The following is a 21,686-nucleotide window of genomic DNA, read 5'->3' on the forward strand; positions in this document are numbered from 1 at the left end:
CGTGTCCGGGGAAAAGGGGATCCTGGGGGTTGAGCCGACGCTGGGTGATTGGACCTTTAAGGCCCCCCGGCAGAGGCAACACACCCCTTTGGCCCCGGCTTCACGTAGACGGCACCCCTGGGCTGACCCACCCAGGGGAAATCGGCAGTCGCCTTTTCCTATCTCTCTCTCCCTACATCTTCGTCTTTATCTCTTACTGTTTATCTGTCCTGTCTTCTACTCTCTTCCGTTTACTTCCAAACTTCCTGGCGGCTAGGGTTAACCCTGTGCAAATAGCCTACCTTGGTCTAGGCGCATTGGGTTATAGTGGCGTTGTACGGCTGGCGTCTGCAGGTTTCAGCATCCGCAAACTTGTAGCGTCCCCTCGTTAGGCTCCGTGGCGGGTGGCCGCCAACGCTGCTGAACAAAAATACGACAGGCATGCACAGAGCATTCCCCTTACTGTCTGATCTTACCGGCTTAAAGCGGGTACGCACCGATGATATAAACTTTTTTAACCAGCCCAAAGAAACATATCCTCACTATCATGTTAACCACTGTGAAAAAACTGAAAAACAAGCCAGAACCGTCTCTCCTTTCCTGGTTTCTAGATGTCTTACCGAAACTCTTGGCACAGGATACAAGGTAACCAAAATGGCTAGTGGAGACCTTCTTTTCGAAATCCGTGACAAAGAACAATTTGAAAAGCTAGACCGTCTCTCAGATTTCGGTGGCATATCAATAACCATAACACCACATAGATCAATGAACACAACTCGTGGAGTGGTATCTGACATGGACTTACTTGACTTGACTGAGACTGAACTTTTGGAGGGGTGGAAGAGCCGAAATGTCACTAATGTACAGAGAATCATCATTAGAAGAGATAATAAGGAAACACCGACGAAACACTTAATACTCACATTTGCATCCAGTAAACTACCGGAATCTATTCAAACAGGGTACACAAAGACATCTATCAGGCCGTACATACCAAACCCTCGTCAAAGTTTCCAATGCCAGAGGTATGGCCATGGCTCTAAAACCTGTCGTGGTCGCCAGACTTGTGCACAATGTGGAGTACTAGGCCATGTGTCTGAGAACTGCAAACAACCGCCACACTGTGTAAACTGCGAAGGAAACCATGTCGCATATTCACGCTCCTGCACATACTGGAAAAAAGAAAAAGAAATAATTACGTTGAAGGTGAAGGAGAACATTACATTTAAGGAAGCACGGCGAAGAGTCGCTCCATTCTATGGACATACATACGCTGATGCGGCGCGTCAGGGGGCACCGCCGCACCAGCCCTCGCCACTCCTTCGGCCCGCACATACCGAGCCGGGGGTTGTGGCACCTGCCCCCAAGGCGGCTGTAGCCCAGGCTACACCGCCTACTCCCAAACAGAGACCGGAGACTCCAGAGTCCTCCGGTCTTAAGGCCTCACCTCACCAGGCGAGGCCCGAAATTCGAATTAACAGCCCGCACGTGCGGGCATCCAGTGCCTCCGAGAAGGCAATGGTACGTCGGCACCCTTGGTGCCGAAAGAGCGGCGTGGCTCCCTGGAGCGCGTCAAGAAAACAAAAAAGCAGATAACAGGGCCTGGTGATGGCCTTGTTAAGTGAACTCAAACTTCCTGCCTAAACAGCCACTCGCTTTTCGTACACACAGCACTATTTTACATCCACCATGAACACTCAAATTATACAATGGAACATCAGGGGCCTTCTCAGAAACCTTGACGACATCCAAGAACTCTTACATGAACACTCACCAAAAGTGCTGTGTGTACAAGAAACACACCTTAATTTTAAACACACAAATTTTCTTCGTAAATACGTTATTTTCCAAAAAGACCGTGTTGATGCTATGACATCATCCGGAGGTGTTGCCATCATAGTGAATCAAGGAATAGCATGCACACACTTACCGACTCCAAACATCCCTTGAGGCAGTGGCTGTTCGAGCGGTTTTTTTTGATAAACTGATCACAATCTGCACTATTTACATTCCTCCTAGCTATCAGCTGCAAAAACGCGATTTACTTTCTCTAATTGATGAACTTCTGGAGCCTTATGTTCTCCTTGGAGACTTTAATGCGCATAACAGGCTATGGGGTGACTCTCGGTATGACGCGCGAGGTCGACTGATCGAACAGGTCCTTATCTCGTCGAGCGCGTGTCTCCTAAATCGAAAAGAACCAACCTATTATAACCTCGCTAATAACACCTACTCCTCCATAGACCTGAGCATAGTATCTTCATCTCTTGTGCCTCTACTCCAGTGGAAAGTCGTCAGTAATCTGTATGGAAGTGACCACTTCCCCGTAGTTTTGAGCACAACGACAGTAACTGAGTGTCCACCACGTGTTCCCAAGTGGCTCATAAACAGAGCCGACTGGGAACACTTTTATACTATCGCTTGTCTAGGTTGGAATGACATCTGTACTTTGAACATTGATGTTGCTGTGAACTACTTCACAGCGTTTTTGATTGATGCTGCAACAAAATGCATCCCACAAACAAATGGACACCCTGGAAAACGATGTGTGCCATGGTGGAACTCTGAATGCCGAAACGTGCACAAACAGCAAAACAGAGCTTGGAGGCTGCTTCGGAACTCACCGACAGCCGAAAATCTTGAAACCTTCAAGAAAATAAAGTCTCAAGGCAGGAGAACGCGTCGGCAGGCCAGAAGAGAAAGCTGGCAGAAGTTTTTATCAGGGGTTAATTCATACACACAGGAGGCTAAAGTCTGGAACATCGTCGGTAGGATAGCAAAAAAACAAGTACACACACTTCCACTCGTAAACACTCAGGGTGATACCTTGGAAGATCAGGCAAACTTCCTCGGTGCACACTTCGAACAGGTATCCAGCTCGTCCCACTATACTGACACTTTCCAAAAATACAGAACAAGAATAGAAAAGCAGAAACTCGAACACAAATCCACTAGATACGAGGCATATAACCAAGCTTTCAGTCTAGCTGAGCTCCGAACATCTCTAAACTCCTGCAGTACTTCTGCCCCGGGTTCTGACCGTGTGATGTATGAAATGTTAAAAAACCTACGAAACGAAACCCGAAAAACCTTACTTTGTTTGTACAATGCTATTTGGTCTTCTGGCACTATTCCTATCTCCTGGAAAGAGGCTATTGTTATTCCCATTTTGAAAGAGGGCAAGGACCCTTCTTTAGCTTCGAGTTATAGGCCTAATGCACTTACAAGCTGCTTGTGCAAAGTCTTCGACAAAATGATAAACTGCCGACTTGTACACTTTCTTGAAACAAACAATTTGCTCGACCCATTTCAGTGCGGGTTTCGAGAGAGTAGATCCACGACAGACCACCTTGTTCGTATCGAGGCACAGATCAGAGACGGCTTCGTCCATAAACAATATTTTCTCTCTGTGTTCCTCGATATCGAAAAGGCTTATGATACAACATGGCGTTTTGGAATTCTAAGAGACCTGTCCCACCTTGGCGTGCGCGGAAGAATGTTTCACATAATCAAAAGTTACCTGTCAAACCGGACATTCCGTGTCCGAGTGGGCACGGTTCTTTCCCAAACATTTGTCCAGGAAACAGGCGTGCCACAAGGTGGTGTACTTAGCTGCACACTTTTTCTCATAAAAATGAATTCCTTGCGCTTGACCATCCCTCGCAATATGTTTTATTGTACATATGTCGATGACGTCCAGCTTGGCTTTAGGTCTTGCAATCTGGCAATGTGTGAGCGGCAGGTTCAGTTAGGTAAACAAGGTCTCCAAATGGGCAGAGGAAAACGGATTCCGACTGAACCCACAAAAAAGCACGTGTGTCTTGTTCTCTCGAAAGAGAGGCATGCACTCGGAACCTGACATTTGACTGAACGGGCAACGTCTGTCCGTCAAAGCCGAGCATAAATTCTTAGGATTAATCTTGGACAACAAGTTGACCTTCGTACCGCACATCAAGTATCTAAAAACAAAATGTTTAAAAGCCATGAATGTTTTAAAAGTGTTGTCACGTACTAGGTGGGGTAGTGACAGGCAATGTCTCATGAACCTATATAGAAGCCTCATTCGCACCCGCTTAGATTATGGGGCCGTTGTTTATCAGTCTGCGACTCAAAGTGCTTTGAAGATGCTGGATCCCGTGCACCATTTGGGCATCCGCCTTTCTATGGGTGGTTTTCGCGCCAGTTCCGTAGAAAGCCTTTATGTTGAGTCAAATGAGTGGTCGCTTCATCTGCAGAGAACTTACATGTCCTTTGTTTATTTCCTTAAGGTAAAAGCAGACAAGAAGCACCCCTCATACTCTACTATTAATGATTTGTCGAGCTAAATTCTGTTTCAAAACAGGCCTTCGATGAGGCAGCCCTTCTCAGTTCACCTGAAGAGTCTAGCTGAGGAAACTGGAGTCTCACTTGAACACAGTTTAATGGCTCCTGTAGCATACCCGCCACTGTGGCAATGGCAGACTATAGACTGCGATGTGTCTTTTCTAGAAGTTACAAAACATGCGCCTATTGCCCATATCCGAACACACTTCCTGGAACTTCAACACAAATACACACGTCCTGAGTTCTTTACAGATGCCTCCAAGTCTAACTCCTCTGTGTCCTACGCTGCTGTCGGCCCATCCTTTTCGGATGCTGGCCCTCTACATCCAGACACAAGTATCTTCACAGCCGAAGCTTATGCGATACTTGTGGCGGCCAAACTCATCAAGCAATTACAAATACAAAAAGCAGTAATTTACACGGACTCCCTCAGTGTGGTAACGGCTCTGCACACTCTTAAAAAACACAAAAACCCAGTCCTTGTCTGACTTTACTCCATTTTGTGCACACTCTACACACTCAAACAACATGTTGTAGTGTGCTGGGTGCCAGGGCACCGCGAGATTCAAGGCAACGTGAGGGCGGATCAGCTCGCTGCATCCGTCCACAAAAGCGCTGCCCCTACACCCATATCAATCCCGGCCCTTGACCTTAAGTCGTCTCTCAAACGAAACCTCAGGGTATACTGGCAGAGCAAGTGGGATACACACACACAAAACAAACTACACGTTATTAAGCCACACCTTGGTCATTGGCTGCCCATATCGAAATCGCGTCATACAGATATAATACTAACGAGACTCAGGATAGGACATACATACGCGACACACACATATCTTTTGTCTAGTGGCGATCCACCATTGTGTGACAGATGTGGTGAAGCACTAACAGTCCTTCACATGTTAATCCAATGCAAAAACTTAGAAACTCTAAGAAAACAACATTTTCCATTACCCTACCAATAACATATACCTTTACACCCTGCAATGTTCGTCGGTAGGGAGCCGCTTTTTAGTCATAAAACATTGTTAGCGTTTTTCAAAGAAATTCATAGTTTTCATGTCATATACCCGGGCATTCCGTAGCACAACCTCTCCGGAGAGGTTTTTGCTGCGGTGACTACACAAGAAAGCACTTCCCTCACGGCCCTTGGACGCAAGGGTATGAACGAGTGAGGCACTTGTACTAATGCCATTCATATCCACCACCGTTTTTTTATAATCACCAACTCTTGTCATCTATTCTCACCACACACACTTTTCACGGCATGGTCATGATTTTATTACTTGTATGTTTTTACCCGCCTTACCGTGAGGAATTTTATGGCCCTTATACAGCCGCTTATCACAATCATTGTCCATATTTTAGTAAGATGAACTGGCGCTCTTTGGCCGTGAAATGGCCCTTGCGCCACAAAACATCAAACATCATCATCATCAAAGCAATCACTGAAGGAAAACAGGAGGGAGCGAAAACTCTCTTGCTGTGAAGTCGACAGTGCGCAGTTCACATCAAGCTTACCCGGAGACTGTTTGTCGTTGCGAGGAACGGAAGAGAGTGAGAAGCTGGCATTGGAGTCTCCGATTTCTTCGAAGTAAGCGATGACACACGGCTTCATGAAGTGCTGGTATTCATGACTGAAATTTGTTAGTAGAATTTTCGCAGGCTCTTGGGTCAATTCTATGAGACCACAGGCGACGCATACTTCACGAGAGAAGAGCATGGACACATTGCCTTCCACAACTCCGAGAACCGTTCGATTGGTGTCACTCAGCACGTTAACCAGAACACTGGAACGGGGCGGTACTGTCACTGAATCGTCCGATACACGCAACGTTATCATACACGATTCACAATCCTGAGAATGTTCGTTACGTGAAATTGCGCCAGCAATTCTGGGACAAGTAAAAAAGAAAGGAGAAGAGCCTGAGCGAGAGACGCGGGGACGCACAAGCTACAGCAGAGTGCTTCCGAGCGCAGTTAAATAAACAAGTATTTTTTGCCCTATACCAGTCTGATCACAGTATCTTGAATGTCATTGTCTTAATATTTGGTGCCGAAGAACCGGGATCGAAAACCAGGACCCTACAGACGGCTACCAGTCAACTGTAGCGGCATGGACCGGCTGAAGTATAAGCGGATGTTGCGGTGAGCACAGAACACGAGGATTATAAACGAGGCAAGTGCTCTTCTCGCTAATGACTCTGCCTCCTATGACCATCTCAATTCCATATATGAGAGGCTGAAGGCTAATAATGAAGAGCTTAAAAACTTGACCAACGAGATTGAGCAGCATATACCTGACGAGGAGTTCCAAGTCGAGTATAACGCTGTCTTACAATACGAGAACAGTGCTACGCCCATTCTCGCATAGATTCTCAGCAAGAAAGTTCGCATGCTAAGGACATCAACCGGAACTGAAGAAACAGTTGCCGGGACAGTTGCAGCACCATCACATGGAAATGGAGTTAAATTGCCTAAACTGACAATAGCTCCTTTTTCTAAGACACCTATGCAAGTGGACCGAATTTTGGGAATAATTTGACCAAATTATTCATAGTAACAATCGCATCACTGCCACAGAGAAGTTTTATTACCTGCGACTGTATCTGAAAGGAGACGTTGCATCAGTAATTGCAGGCCTTCTGACGACAGAAAGTTGCTACAGTGATGCCATCAACATGCTATAGAAGCGATTTGGGGACAAGACGTGCCTGGAGCAAGAATATTTTGCCAAGCTACAAATGTTAAGACCTGTCCGTTCGACTGACACCAAAGCGCTGCGCAGCTTGTATGACCAAGTTCTCGTTAATATCCTAGGCGTAGAGACTTTGGGTGTGCACAAGTCGTCTTTTTCGTCAGTGCTCTGCGACATCCTACTGCATGCTCTTCCACGGGATGCAGTCGTGCAGTATCATCGATCGTGTGCCGTTCAGTTGGCATATGACTAGAGAGCTAAAGCTATCTACACCCGTGGGACTGGACCGTGTGCTCAACTTCCTGTGTATCGAGCTGGAAAGCCTGGAGAAGAGTGATTTTAAGGATGACAGAGGACGATAACATGGAATACTCCCCGTGAACAGTCAGTCGGGGTACTCTCGGCGTGGGAAACTGACGTCATCTTTGCTTCTCAGCAACTCGGTACGAAAAAAAAGGACAACTGCGTATTTTGCTCATCCAGTCATCACAGATCGGAAACCTGCACAGCCGACTTGTCACTGACACCTAAAAAGGAACTGCTTTCCAACATCAAAAGGTGTTTCGGCTACAGCACCAAAGGACATAGGGCACAGGAATGCAAAAAGAAGATTTACTGCTCCAGATACCAAGTTCGACACGATACAAGCATGTGCGATCCCGATAGATGTTCGCGGAAGTCGGACTATGCTAACAAGAACAACGAAAAAAACTACGACAGTCTGCGCATCACTTGGAAGAAGAACTGTCAAGGAAGGCTTTATCACTTGCGTTTTCCTTCAGAGTTTCAGAGCATGGGCCATGAATGTTGACACCTGCCGCTACATACGAGACATTTTTGATGGTGGCAGTCAGAGGACTTTCATAACTGAAGATCTCCCCAAGCACCTCCAGCTGAAAAGTGTGAGAACAACTCGAATAGCCTTCAATACTTTCGCAAGTACATCGGAACAAGAGGTTAAGAGGCGTCGCATCATAGAACTACGACTGCGAAGCCAATTTTCCGACGCGGAAATAGTCTTAACTGCAATAGAGGTCCCAAGCATCTGCCAAGACATCACAGAGACTACAATGGACGTAGCCTTCGTTGCGCAATTCAAGAAGCTGGGAAACAATGTCGCCGATGAGCTCAAACATCGATCTATCTTCACTAAGAGTGGCATCAGCGTTCTTATCGGGTCCGATCAGATGTGGAAAGTGTTGACCGGTGAAGTTTCACGGTGCGAAGGCAACGAATCTTCGATCGCACTGAACTCAAAGCTTGCATGGACCTTTCAAAGAAGCACATCGCACTTGGTGTCCCGACTAACTATTTCACAAATGATGGTGTTTGTGCTAAAAGCCTAAGCTACCGATTCCGACGAGATTTTGAGCAAACGATTAGCTTTTTAAACGGAAGATATGAAGTGGCCCTCCCTTGGAAGGATAATTTCGAGCTTGCAAGCGACAAGCAAGTCGCTGTTACTCAACTGGACAAGCTTGTCAACCGTCTCGACTCCAGGAAAAGACTGCTTGAAACGTATAACCGTACCATAAGAGAGTACTTGAGGGCAGGACATGCCAAAGTAGTCAGTGATGTACCTGCAGAGGTGACCAAATTAAATTAAATGCCGCACAAGAAAGTCATGCGTGAACAAGCACTGACAACGAAAATGAGAGTGGTGTTTGACGCTTTGTCACATGCCAAAGAATGCAAGTTCCTTAATGACTGCCTTGAAAAAGGTGACAACTTATACCAAGACCTTGTGCCAATTCCGCTACGCTTCAGAACCCACCCGGTGGACGTTATCGCGGACACAGAAAAAGCATTCCTTCAGATTGCGATTATAGAGGTCCAGAGACGCTTTCCGTTTTCTCTGGTTTGCAGAAGGTGATTTATCCAAGGGCAAGCTGCAAGAGTGGAGGATGACACGAGTGCCTTTTGGAGCTAGATGTAGCCCATTTTTTCTCAAAGCTACTATTCTCTTCTACGTGAAAAGAACACCGGCTGCCATGGCACAAACAGCGCAAACTCTTGCCGAGTCGTTTTACGTGGATCACTTAGTCACTGGTGTCGACTCAGACGAGGAAGCCGCTAAACTTTGCCGAGAAGCGCGTACAATAATGAAATCTCCCGGCATGACATTGCGGAAATTGACAACAAATTCAGGAAATTTGATGCGAACGCTTGAAAAATCAAGTAGAATCTACTAGTAATGAGATGGTCGTTCTTCACGAAACATCGGTCAAGGTCCTGGGTTTAGTTTGGAATCCTACGAAGGATGATTTCAACTTTTCGGTTGAAAATCTACTCCGGTTTTTGACAGCACAGACGGACACAAAACAATTTGTCTTGCAGTCAGTCAGCATCAAGAATATTTGACCCGTTCGGATTTGTAGGACCATATACTATTGCTATACGAATATTGTTTCAGAAGCTGTGGATACGAGGGATTGGCTGGGATGAAGTACTAACGAATGACCTGCAAAAAGAATGGAATGATTTGGCCATTCAGCTGCCGCGACTGCAACACGTCGTAGTTCATCGCTACCTGGGAGGCGTAGCAAGGAAGCCCAATTAGCTTCAAGTACATGTTTTCTGTGATGCCAGTCCAGCGGCATACGGAATAGTGATATACGTCGTGTCAAGTCCTGAGGAGCCGAAACTGTTGAATGCGAAGTCCCGTGTAGTACCCATTAAGGAGACATTTCTGCCAGGATTGGAGCTGCTGGCTGCCTTAATCGGCTCAAGAATGTTAGCATACGTGAAAAGTGCTTTGAGGAATGTTGAAGTTGACTACACGATGTGGACAGATTCCGCCATTGTGTTGTCATGGATAAAAGGTGACGTCAAAAAGTGGAAACAGTTCGTAGCCAATAGAGTCAATGAAATTAGGTGCACTACAGATCCATCAAAGTGGAGATACTGTCCTGGAACGGACAACCCAGCTGACCTACTCATGCGTGGCACGATGCTTGAAAGACTGCTGTGCAGCTCAAAACGGCGGCATAGTCGCGGATGGCTAACTAAACCGATATGTGAATGGCCCCTACAGTTCAGTGAACTAGACATAGCGGAAGCCACCCAAAGTGAAGTTAGAACAGTCCACGTCGCACTAATGACACACTTCTCAGTTCCCATAATCGACATTCAACGGTACAACAATCTTCAGCACCTACTCAGAGTCACTGCGTGGGCTTTCAGATTTACTGACTGATGCAGAAAAAGGACGGATCATACGGGACATCTTGTGGCAACAAAAATCCTCAACGCTGAACAGTATTGGATAAGATGTACACAAGAGCAAGGCTTTCTTGAAGATCTCACCGCTTTGACCAATGGCCAACCAGTCGAGTCTACATCTCGAATCTCTGAACTACACCTTTACGTAGACAAAGACGGAATTTTTCGGGCTAGAGGCCGTTTATACCTCATGCATTCCACTCAAGATGTCAAGCACCCAGTCATAATGCCTGCACTTTTTACGTGCGCCATATCTTGAGCCGCGCATCTCGAGCTTGTCTCGGAAATGACATCCGCGGCTTTGCTGCTGTGCCTACGATGATTTGCAACTCGGAGAGGATTACCTAGGGTGATCTATTCTTACAACGCACGAAGCTTTCACAAGAGATCGGCAGACATAAAGCAACTACACTGAATGTTCTCTGAAGAGGATGTCGCTGGTCACCTCAGCGGCAACAGCATTTCGTGAAAGTTTATTGTACCAAATGCTCCTTGGTGGGGTGGATGGTGAGAGCGCCTAGTACGATTAGTGAAGCTTCCGCTGCGAAAAATTATCGGCAAAGTTCGTCTGAACTACGAAGAAATATCGACAGTGCTGGCGGAGGTCGAAGCAGTCGTAAACTCTAGGCCTCTGACATTCATCGAGACAGATGCAGGAGAACCTTGCACTTTGACACCAGCCGAACTTCTCCTTGGACGAAGGTTGACTTACATACCGTATGCAACCGCTGACCAAGTCGACAGTAATTCCAAATGAGCAGACGCCATACGCAGACACAACTACAAGAAGCTGCAGGTTGAAAGTTTTTGGAAGCGTTGGCAAAAAGAATACCTGTTGCAATTACGATCTGCACACTTTGCTGATACGAAATAAAATACAGCATTGAAGCAAGGGGACATCGTTCTCGTGCATGCAGACAACACGCCACTCCTGCTATGGAAGCTTGTAAGGGTCACGGAATTGTACCGCAGTACCGACGGTCTCATACGTTCCTTCAAAATCAAGTTGAAAGGCGGTTACCTTGTGATAAGGCCGGTACAAAGACTGTACCCACTTGAACTATGTGTTTAACTTTGCGCGGCCGAGAATGTTGATTATTTCTCACGTTCTGGGCTGGGACAAGGAAACGAGAAAGAAGAAGAGCCCGAGCAAAAGACGCGGGGATGCACAAGCTACAGCAGAGCGCCATCCGAGCGCAGTTAAATAAACAAGTATTTTTTGCCTTATACCTTAAAGACGGAGTTGAGTCTGATCGCAGTGTCTTGAACACCATCGTCTTAATAACGTCACCACTTTTCGCAGAGCAGCCATGAAGTCACCACTCATAACGCAGTAATCAGTGCCAGTATCTACGAGTGCAGTGATCGAGTGATTGCTGACGGTTATAGAAATATCGGCGAAAATCACTGCGTCACGTTCAGAAAATTTCGTGACAGAAATATATGTGTCTTTAACGTGTCGTGGCAGAGGATGTTTGCCAGTTTGGTCAACAGCGGCCCTACCCTTAGAGGTCGCTGGCCTCAGTTTTCCTGGCGTGGGCCAGGACTTGGGGACCTGTTCCGTACACCAGAGAACGTGGCGTTACGACTAGGCGAGCCGAGGTGCCGAGGAGAACGTGAGCGTGGCCGGTGGCTTTGTGCAGGAGGAAACGGCTGCTGCGCTGCTAGGTATTGCTGAATCTCGCGAGGACGCTCCCTGTTTCTGGGTCTATGCGCATTAAGGCAAAACTCCTGAAGGCTCATCCTGCAATACGCACACTTGCGGTACACATGGCCTGCTTCGCCGCTGTGGTAGGCCTGTGTTCAAAAGTGCGCCATACGTCAGATTTACGGGTGACTTCACGCGGAACGTCATACTGGAAAGTGCTCACGTAGTTATTTGCAGGTGGGAATTGATGGAGCGATGGTGAGAAAGTAGAGGGTGGCCGGCGCCCAGTGGAAGATTGAGGACTCCTCAATGCTTCGGCGTAAGACAGAGCAGGAGCTTCCGCACGCATTGGGAGCAATGGTTAGGTCATATTTCTGAGTTCATCGTGAATAATGTCTCCCAGAATCATCGACCTTGGGTGAGCAGAAGTGGGATGGATGTTTTCGAGCTCCTCCCGGATCACGCTCCGCACAAGCTTGCGGAGTGCTGATAAGTCCTGTCCACAGGTGAAAGCTGACACCCTGGCAATAGAAGCTTGGCGGTCCTACTGTAGAGAGTGTGCCTGTTCCATGGTAGTAGCTCCCGTGAGGAACTCATCGACAGTGGTTGGGGGCTTGCGTATGAGTCCAGCAAAAAGTTGCTCCTTGACATCCCACAGGAGGAGTTGAACTTTTTTGTTACATCCATTCTGCGTCAGTACGCTTAAACAAGCGTGACATGTCTTCGACAACAAAGCCACGTTTTCATTTGGCTTCTGAACCCGGCTCTGCAGAGCCTGCTTGGCCTTTTCTTTCCTTTCGGTATTTCTGAATGCCTGGCATAGCTGTCGCTGGTATTCTTGCTAGTTGGTGATATTCGACTCATGGTTCTCATACCAGATCCAAGCGTAGACTTCAAGTGCAAAATAGACGTAGCGAAGCTTCTTGGTGTCGTTCCAATCATTGGCGGCTGCGACCCGATGGAACTGGTCTAGCCAGTCATCTACGTCCTCGAATACATCACCATGAAACGGCTTCGGGGTGCTTGCTGTGCAGATGACGCCTGGGGTGAATGCGAGTTCGTCTACGATGCTCTCTTGCGTCTGACTTGCTGTTGTGGTGGTCATTCTTGCCAAGTTCAAAGGACCAAGGTCAGGAGATAGTCCTAGCAAGCGACGGCTGTGGCGAAGTGCCAGGTTTTCCTCTACAATTGTTGAAATGGTGGCAGAAGCTTGAAGCGGCTTGAGTTAAAACTAGCGAATTTGGATTGTCCCTAGCACGTCTACCAGTTTGTCAAGGTAATAAATTCAGTGCAAGTAACAGTGTAGCAAACAGCAGAACGGCTTCGATCGAACAGCAAGAGTTCGTTGTCGTTTTTTCACCGACAAAATCCTTCGACACGCACAAAATATGATGACACTAGCCACGCGACAGCCAGAAACCCACTACATGCTCATGTTAATATTGTTGATAGGACCACAGCCAGCACATACTACTGTACAAGCTGTGGCATGCTGCATTGTGTCAGAACGTCATCTCTGGCCTATTTTTCGATGCACCCACTGTGGCACCCTTCTAGTACCCTGTGCCATAGTTTTCCAAATGTACACTAGAAGGAACTCTGGCACTAGTGTCTGGGGGAGCTGCAACGCATGGCGCTTTAGCGAGCATGGGAAATATAGGTAGTACACGAATTTGCCTAGTCTTCATACTTTACATTCCTTTTGGATTTGCATGGCTTGAAGCTGCTTTGTCACGAAAGAACAATCAGCAATAGTTTATCAGTTGCACTTTACCACTTTAATCTTTTAGGCTTATCATTTCAAATTGGCTTGCGAAGTTCAAAACTGTTTGTTCTTTTCTTCGAAAGAAAACCAAAACCAGCGATAAACAAAGCCACATGTGCGATTCGCCGCCCGCAAATACGAAGGCTAGGCAAATCTGTGTACTACCCATCATTCCCATTGTCACTGAGCGATCACAGCACGGGAGTACCCTCTAGTTAATTTTGGGAAACTCTATGCCCTATGCCACACTAGTCCAATAATTATGGAAGGCACTGCAGTGGCAACATCATTGGGTTTTTTAATAGGGTAGCATGTAATGAACACATGCATCACGATACCGGTGGTCGGGTGTATCTGCTGATTTATGCAATGCTGATGCTGTTATAGCTGCACCTATGTCATGTCACACAGAGGATCCAATTCGTCATAGTTACTCATACAAAATCTGCATGTAGCCAGCTCTATTGCCAACATATGGCGACAGCAAAGGAATACTCTTAGCCTGCCCTTTGGGCTCTTTTTGTAGAGGAGCTCACAAATATGCAGGTAGTTCCCAATCATACCTCACTTCTTATTTTTTAGTAAAACGAGCAAAACTTGATACGATTCTGAAGTAACTTCTTATGAAACGTCTTTCTTGAAAACCTTCTTAGTCAGCTTGAGCAGTTTATAGTATACAAAGAAAAAAAAAAGACGCTAGCTTACCAACGGCGAATAAGTGGTTGGGCGCTCTCTTCTGGGACAAAAGAGTTGGCTTGCGGCAACTTCATTTGTGCGCGCTCGAAACGCCATCCAGTTTCTCTGAGTGAAAGTAGTAAATACACCACACCAGACCGCACAGCTACTGCTACCCAAAAAGAAAACCACAAACATATAAGCAAGGTGATGCAATGCACTGGGTGGGGCACCTCAAACGATGCTGCCCTCTTTTGGAATGAAGCAAGTTGAGTAGAACGGTGTGAGGCAAATATAGTGATTGTTATATTTCCAGTCCTACTTACGCTCCTTGAAGAATTCTTTTGACCATGTAATCCTGAGGTTCATCTGTCTCATTCCAAGGTGTTTATCACGCCAAGCGTGAAGGGTGATTTTTGACCAATTTTGAGAGAGTTTTCACTGTGTCCACTTTCCTAACTTAATTTATTATGATAGTTTGGCACTAGTGACAGAACTTGAAACTAAGGTGGGTGTAGTGTCTATAGAGCGACCATGAACAGGTCGAAACATAGACTCGAAGAAGCCTTTATTACTCAGGACACCTACATATATACAGGACAGACACACATAAACAATGCCCCCTCTCTGGTACAAAGAACAGAACGAAACTGAAAATAATATCACATTACAAATTTTCCCTTCCTTATTTAAAGAGGTTAGTGGTGTTAGTAGGGGTTAGAACAAATAGAGAACTCTTATATACACAATGTACACCTGCACTACTTCGACACATAGTCTTTCACCCTTGCAGCAGAACAAATAGAGAACTCTTATATACACAATGTACACCTGCACTACTTCGACACATAGTCTTTCACCCTTGCAGCAGGTCGTCGTTCTCGCTGCGGCCGCTCTGTAGCTTGCGTGGCAGCAGTCTGCGCCGGCACAGGCTGAGACTGCACAGGACCAGATGAGGTTTGTTGCACACTAGTAGGCTGTGGCACTGGCACCGCAACAGCTGGCACAGCAGAAGGCTTAAGTGGGGCAACCTGGCAGGAGAAGCTTGCAGAACGGGAGACTGATGTGGTTGCACCATGTTCGGAGAAGTAGGCACAGAACAATAACACGGCACTGCAAACTCGCAAGGAAGTAGCAGCAGCTCACTGGAACACTCAGAAAGATGAAACTGGCTCGTTTGAGGAACTTTGGCAAGTTTTGCGGCGTTCCAGGTCCTACCATCTTGTAGCCAGAAGGAGGAAGGTCCTTGTTTCTTCACAACTTTTGTTGGCGATAAAAAGACACTATCACCTTTGAAATGAATAGACTGCTTCCTGACACGAACAAAATCACCTACTGCGATTGTAGTCTCTTTGGCAGCTCTTCTGCGGTCCGCATATTGTTTGCATGTTTGCTGCTGTTCCTTGATCCTATGGCGTAATCGTGAGAGCTCTTTAGCTGTATCTTTTTCAAAAGCTGGTGCAGAAAAGCCTACTACATGTAGCCTTTTTCGGGGCATCCTGCCATGCAACAACACTGCTGGTGCAACGCTGGTTGTGGCATGTGGTGCATCTGTATACACCCAGATACTCAGTTACTGCTTGGTGGAACGGTTGTCACTCCAGAAGACACACCTGTACATAGTTCTTTAGAGTTCGAATAAAGCGTTTGACTTGTCCAATAGCCTGAGGATAGTAAACTGATGAATGAGACAAGCGAATGGCTCGATTGTGAAGGAATTTTGTGAATCGATGATAAATAAATTGTGGCCCATCCCATTGTCAGTGACTATTTCTTCAGGAAAACCCTTTCGCGAAAATACGTTGGTTAGAAACTCCTTGACTGTACTTGTGGACACGCTACTACAGAAATAAGCTTTGGGCCAATTTGAGTGATAATCCACGAGTGCAATTATGAACCTGTTGTTCTGAGGCACATGTTCAAGGGGGCCCACAATATCAATGCAAAGTTTTTGCCATGGTCGCTGATGCCATTCTACGGGCTGCATGGGGGCTGGTGATGTTTTCACAGACTTATCTGCCTTCAATCACACACTACAGTTCTTTACGGCTGTTTTGACTTCTTTGTCCATACCAAGCCACCAGAACTGTTTGCGGAGTTTTGCTTTCAGGCGCGTGATGCCCTGATGCGTCTTATGCGTGGTGGCGATGATTTGGGCAGAAAGAGATTAAGGAACAACCAGCTGCTCTGCACGCAACAATAAGTTATCGACCACTGAAAGTTCTTCACGCATGTTGAAAAATGGCCAAGAATTCATCACAAAAGATTTGACCTGTTGTAAGCATACGTCACCGAAAACAGCTTGCTTGAATTCTTTTTTAGAGATTCAATCAGGCTCAACAAGTGAGACAATGTCATCATCTGTCCCAAGTTAAGCTTCTGAAGTAGGGCTTGGTAGATGAGAAAGAGCGTCTGGTACAGTGTTCGTCGACACCTTTTCGTCCTCGACAAGAAAATTGTAGCGGAGGAGCCTTGCACCCCAGCGCGCAATACGAAGTGGACGTCGTCCTGATCCTTGTGATGCCAGCAAAGAAACCAATGCTTGATGGTCACTTTGAAGTGTGAACTGGCACATACGAAGGTAGGTATGCCATTTTACACATTCCCAGATGCATGCAAGCGCTTCGGGTTCAACGACCGAATACTTTCGTTCTGTAGGTGATAGTGTGCGGGATGCGAAATCTATCGTGCGCAGTTCACGCCCATCTTTCTGCTGCAATACTGCTCCAAGCCCACAGTCCGATGCATCAGTCGACGCAATCACCGGAATTGCTGGGTCAAACATATTCAGTATTGTTCTAGATGAAAGGAGCTCTTTGACTCTCTTGAAACTTCTGTCTGCTTCTGCTGACCAAATGAAAGGTTCATTTCGATGTAGTAAGTGCCTCATAGGTTCCATCACCTGAGCCAACCGAAGGACAGACATGAAGTAGTACTCTACCAAACCAAGAAACGAACAAAAGGTGGCTATATTTGTTGGCACTTGCATTTTTACGATAGAATCTACCTTCTCTGGAAGTGGCGCGATATCATTGGTAGTCGCCTTATGCCCAAGGAAGGTCATCTCCCGAGCATCGAAAATACATTTGTTATATAGCTTTAAGCCTGCTGTCTTAATCTTCCGAAGGACAGCTTTCAGGTTCAGAAGGTGCTCATGGTCTGTCTTTCCAAATACAATTACATCATTGATGTAGAATAGGACTCCTGAACAGCCATCAAGAATTGTTGCCATCAACTTTTGGAAGGCTGCAGGGGCAGAAGCCAATCCAAAACACACTCTTATGAACCGGATCAGACCTTCATGGGTAATGAAAGCATCGAGATCCTTGCTATCAGGGTGCAAGACAACCTGACGGTATGGAGAGGTCAAGTCTAGTTTAGAAAATTCGGTATCACCTACAAGGGCAAGAAGAAGTTCCTCTGTGTGGGGTAATCGAAAACTGTCAGGAACATTGGCCTTATTTGACTGACGAATGTCGACACATAATCTGATACTGTCAACCTTTTTGCAACAACGACAATAGGAGAAACCCATTCTGAAGCGTCACTCTTTTATGATGTCGAGGTCCAGGAGCCTGTGAAGCTCGGCAGACACTTGTGCCCAAAGAGATAAGGGAAGACGGCGAAGCTTCGAAGATATCGGCTCCACCTCTGGACGTGTCTTAACTTTGTGTACGAATGCCTTAGCAAGGTCAAGCTCAGAATTGAAAAGCACAGAAAAGTCACGTTCTAGAACTGGTGGAAGGCTTCCATAATTGCACCGCGTGTCCTTTGTAGTAACATCAAAGTGTGCCATATTCTCAACTACACTTCTCGTAGGAGAAATGGACATTTGAAGGCACTGCAATGTCACAACTTCAATATGTATCTTAAGTGCCTTTATGCCATCAAGGCCAATCAAAGAAGTGCCTCGATGGACAACATAGAACAGGAGCTACTCACTTCGACCCTTCAAAATAACGTCGGCCCAGAAGCAGCCATGTACAGAGATTGCATGTTTTGAATAATCAAGCAAGGAAACGCGGGGAGCAGGTAAGAGTGACACGTTAGGAAACCTGTCAGTGAACACTGCGTCGGAGAGAATAGAGACGGATAAGCCCGAATCAACTAAAAGTGTCAACGTGACATCAGAAATTTGCACTTTTGTGTTCCGTCACTATGAAAACAATGCGGTGAATGAGAAGGACCACTCTGCGATGCAAGTGAGATTCTATCATGCGTTGACGGACTATCCTCTGCTTTCGTGCATGCACTTCCTTTCTTCAATGAGTGCTTAGCATGCGTATGTGAATGCTTCAAAACAGGCTGTACAGAAGCATAAAACTCATTTGATTCTTCGCTCGCATGCTCAAACTGCCCTAGTGAATGAAAGCACAGAACCTTCAAGTAGGAGACGCTCGGGTACACAATTTGATGAAACGCCGGCTAAAAACTGGTATTGAAAAGCATCGTCCTCAGAAACAAAAGAACAAAATAATGTGAGCTCCCTCAATGTCGCGACAAAGCCAGCAACAGATTCACCTGTACTTTGGTACCGACGATCGACGATGGAATTGATGGCGTTCTACGACAACGTTGCTAGTGTACGCGAAGTGTTGCCCGAGCGCCGTGATTGCTACGTCATAGACATTCGTTGCAGTGTGCGTGCCAGTTGCGTGGGACTTGTCGGCAGACGCAGTTGGGGTTGTAGCTGCATCGGCTGGTAGCGTGTTGAAAATGCGCTGTTCTTCGTTCCAAGGCAGTGAATGAGGATGGCCCTGCGTCACTCCTGCAAAAGTTTGGTAGCTCCAGAAGCAAGCAGGCATGTCTCGAACATGCGGTGCCACTGTTCCCATGGCAGGGCTGGACGGCCAGAGCTGAGCAGGAATGACGGTTGCGGGGTCAACCCAGAACAGCTCGTGCAGCTGGCCCCTGGTTACACTTGCGAAAAAAATATATCTGCGGAGCGGAGCCTGGAAACGGTTGCGAAGCAGCAATACTTGCAGTTTACGTTGTAGCCATTGTAGTGTCTTTAGAGCGACCATGAACAGTCCATAACATGGACTCGAAGAAGCCTTTATTACTCAGGACACCTACATATATACAGGAAAGAGACAAATACACAACGCGCCCTCTCGGGTCCAAAGAACAGAATAAAACTGAAACTAAAATCACAATACAACCGTCTCATTTCAAGGTGTTCATCACGCCAAGCATGAGGGGTGATTCATGACCCATTTTAAGAGAGTTTGCATTGTGTGTACTTTCCTAAATTATTTTTTATGACAGTTTGGGCACTAGTGACAGAATTTAAAACTAAGGTCGGGCTGCGTCAACTGGCTCTACCTGCTAGAATTTATTGTGAGTTTCATATCATGTAAAAACATTTGAAGGCCAACTACGGCGATTTTTTTCAGGTGAATGGATCTCAATGAAAATTGCTGTGTATGTTCCTTTGCTTATTTCTGTCATTTATGCCAAATTACATGCTTAAGAGATGTGCTAATTGTATGTAAATGAATTTGAAAGGTTACCTCAAAGCGCTTTCCTGGCTTGCCAGAATTATTTGTAACAGTGTCTGTGTGACGTCATGTTTGGCATGTCAACGGAAATGACGCAGCCGATGGCATTACCAACTTTTCCCGCTATCAAGTTTACTGTGCTGGTCACAAGGCAACCGTGGCAGGGTTTGGCACGGTAGTCTTTTTTTACTCTGTTGTATTTGGCTGGCTCTGCTCAGCGCGCTTGCCTCTCCCTCGAGTGTTCGCACAACCTGGCTTTCACAGTTTTCATACTCCGCACCGGCAGGACCTGTATACCACTTCCGGCTCTTACCAAATGGTATGTCATACGTAGGCAGTGAGCTTGGTGTGGTTTTGATATTGCCTTCTTGCTTATTAAAAGTATTTTCGAATTTTCTGTGCATTAGTATTGTACCATGTATTGAGGATAAATTATTTTTATTATTATTATTATTAATATTATTATCATTTCAGCTGTTAGACTCGTGGCAAGAGTGTCTCAGGGACATAGAATCATCATTACCCTGACATAGTCGAAAAATCGCCATAGTTGGCTTTTAAATACTTTAATTTTTCAATTATTATAGCGTCTCTGTCCATAATGATGGTGCATCCATATTTGTGCCTAGTTTCACTGGTGACAACACAAATAGAAATCACAGCCTGTGTGTTGTACTAGAAGAGACACTCGCGCTACCAGATCAATCATCTTTATTGCCTTTGTCTGCACATAGCAGGTACAAATAAGGACGTGGGAATATGAGATATCAGAAGTCAGTATTTATTCATTCAACAGTGCTGCCTAGACTTTCAGTGTTTATTGATGTTAATCAAAGTCATTTCTTGTTTTGCATTTATTATGGAACTTATGTTGCCTATATATTGTAACTTGTGGAATATGTTTCTTCAAACTGTATGTTTCTCTTCAGAAATGGCCTTTGCTTCATGTGCACAATGTGCATTTTGCTTCTGAAAAAACTTAGTTTTCCAAAGTTAAAAATAGCTTTTTATTGTTTACTTTTCATCACCAGCAATTTCAGCGCAGAAACGCTTCATAAATAATAATGATTGAATTCATTTCATTTAAGGTGATAACACAGATTTGAAGAGGAACAGGGCAACTACAGTGACACCTAGGAGAGGCCCTGTAGGAAGTTCTCAATCTGAAGCCAAGCCAAGCCGTTACTCTTCATTGCGACAACGTTCCCTTGCAGAGGTATTGATGAGCAATTGATAGAGGGTTATGATTTTATGATTATTGCTTGTTTGTACAGGTATTTTTTATAATACTTCAATATTTTATATAATATAGAGCCACAAGGCAATGAAGCCATTCGGCTCTGTACATATAGTCTGTCATAGTTTCGTTCTCTCGTTGAGCTCTTGCGTCGACGTAGGCGACCCATTGACACAACAGGAGAGGCTTTTCAAATTCAGTTTTTAATGCCGTCACCCATGATGTCCAGTCGGTGTGGAGGTGCCCGGTAGTTTGGTGCCGAGTGGATGTGTGGCCCCTAAGTCGCGAGATTCCTGCTTTGATTGTTGCTGCCTCAGTCCATGCGCACCACTCGCGCATTGATTCTACGGCAGTCTCAGACCGAGCGAAGTTGTCTGATTCAGTTTCCGAATAGGTCGGCAGTGTTCCCGTGAGATCTGGTGTCATAGTTATTTACAGCTGAGCACTGGTGGCGTTGTTGTTCGATGTGCCTGGCGGTGTTCCCAACTGCCTTTCGAGAAGTCGCGCCATCATTTGCAACGTAGTGTTGAGCATCGCGAGCTCCATTGTTCCGTTTGCGTTTCGTTCTGTGCAGAGTTTGATTTGGATGGCGTCCGTGCGTGTCTAGTGAGTTGGAGAGATGCTGTCTTCGAAAATAC

The 21,686-nt window shown here is 46.0% G+C and overlaps 1 protein-coding gene across 14 annotated transcripts in view; it reads left to right on the top strand.

Moving 5' to 3' along the window:
- Positions 1-21,686, top strand: part of LOC119176042 (uncharacterized) — a 475,621-nt gene that overhangs the window by 118,730 nt on the left and 335,205 nt on the right. For 13 of the 14 annotated variants that reach the window (XM_075881071.1, XM_075881080.1, XM_075881083.1 and 10 more), the window contains one exon: positions 20,900-21,027. The exons of the other annotated variant lie outside the window; for it this stretch is intronic. In XM_075881071.1, coding sequence (XP_075737186.1) covers positions 20,900-21,027 — 128 coding nt within the window. The remainder of the gene's footprint in view (positions 1-20,899; positions 21,028-21,686) is intronic. 14 annotated transcript variants of the gene reach the window in all.

This window comes from Rhipicephalus microplus, chromosome X, assembly GCF_043290135.1.
Source record: "Rhipicephalus microplus isolate Deutch F79 chromosome X, USDA_Rmic, whole genome shotgun sequence".
Classification (NCBI taxonomy): domain Eukaryota; kingdom Metazoa; phylum Arthropoda; class Arachnida; order Ixodida; family Ixodidae; genus Rhipicephalus; species Rhipicephalus microplus.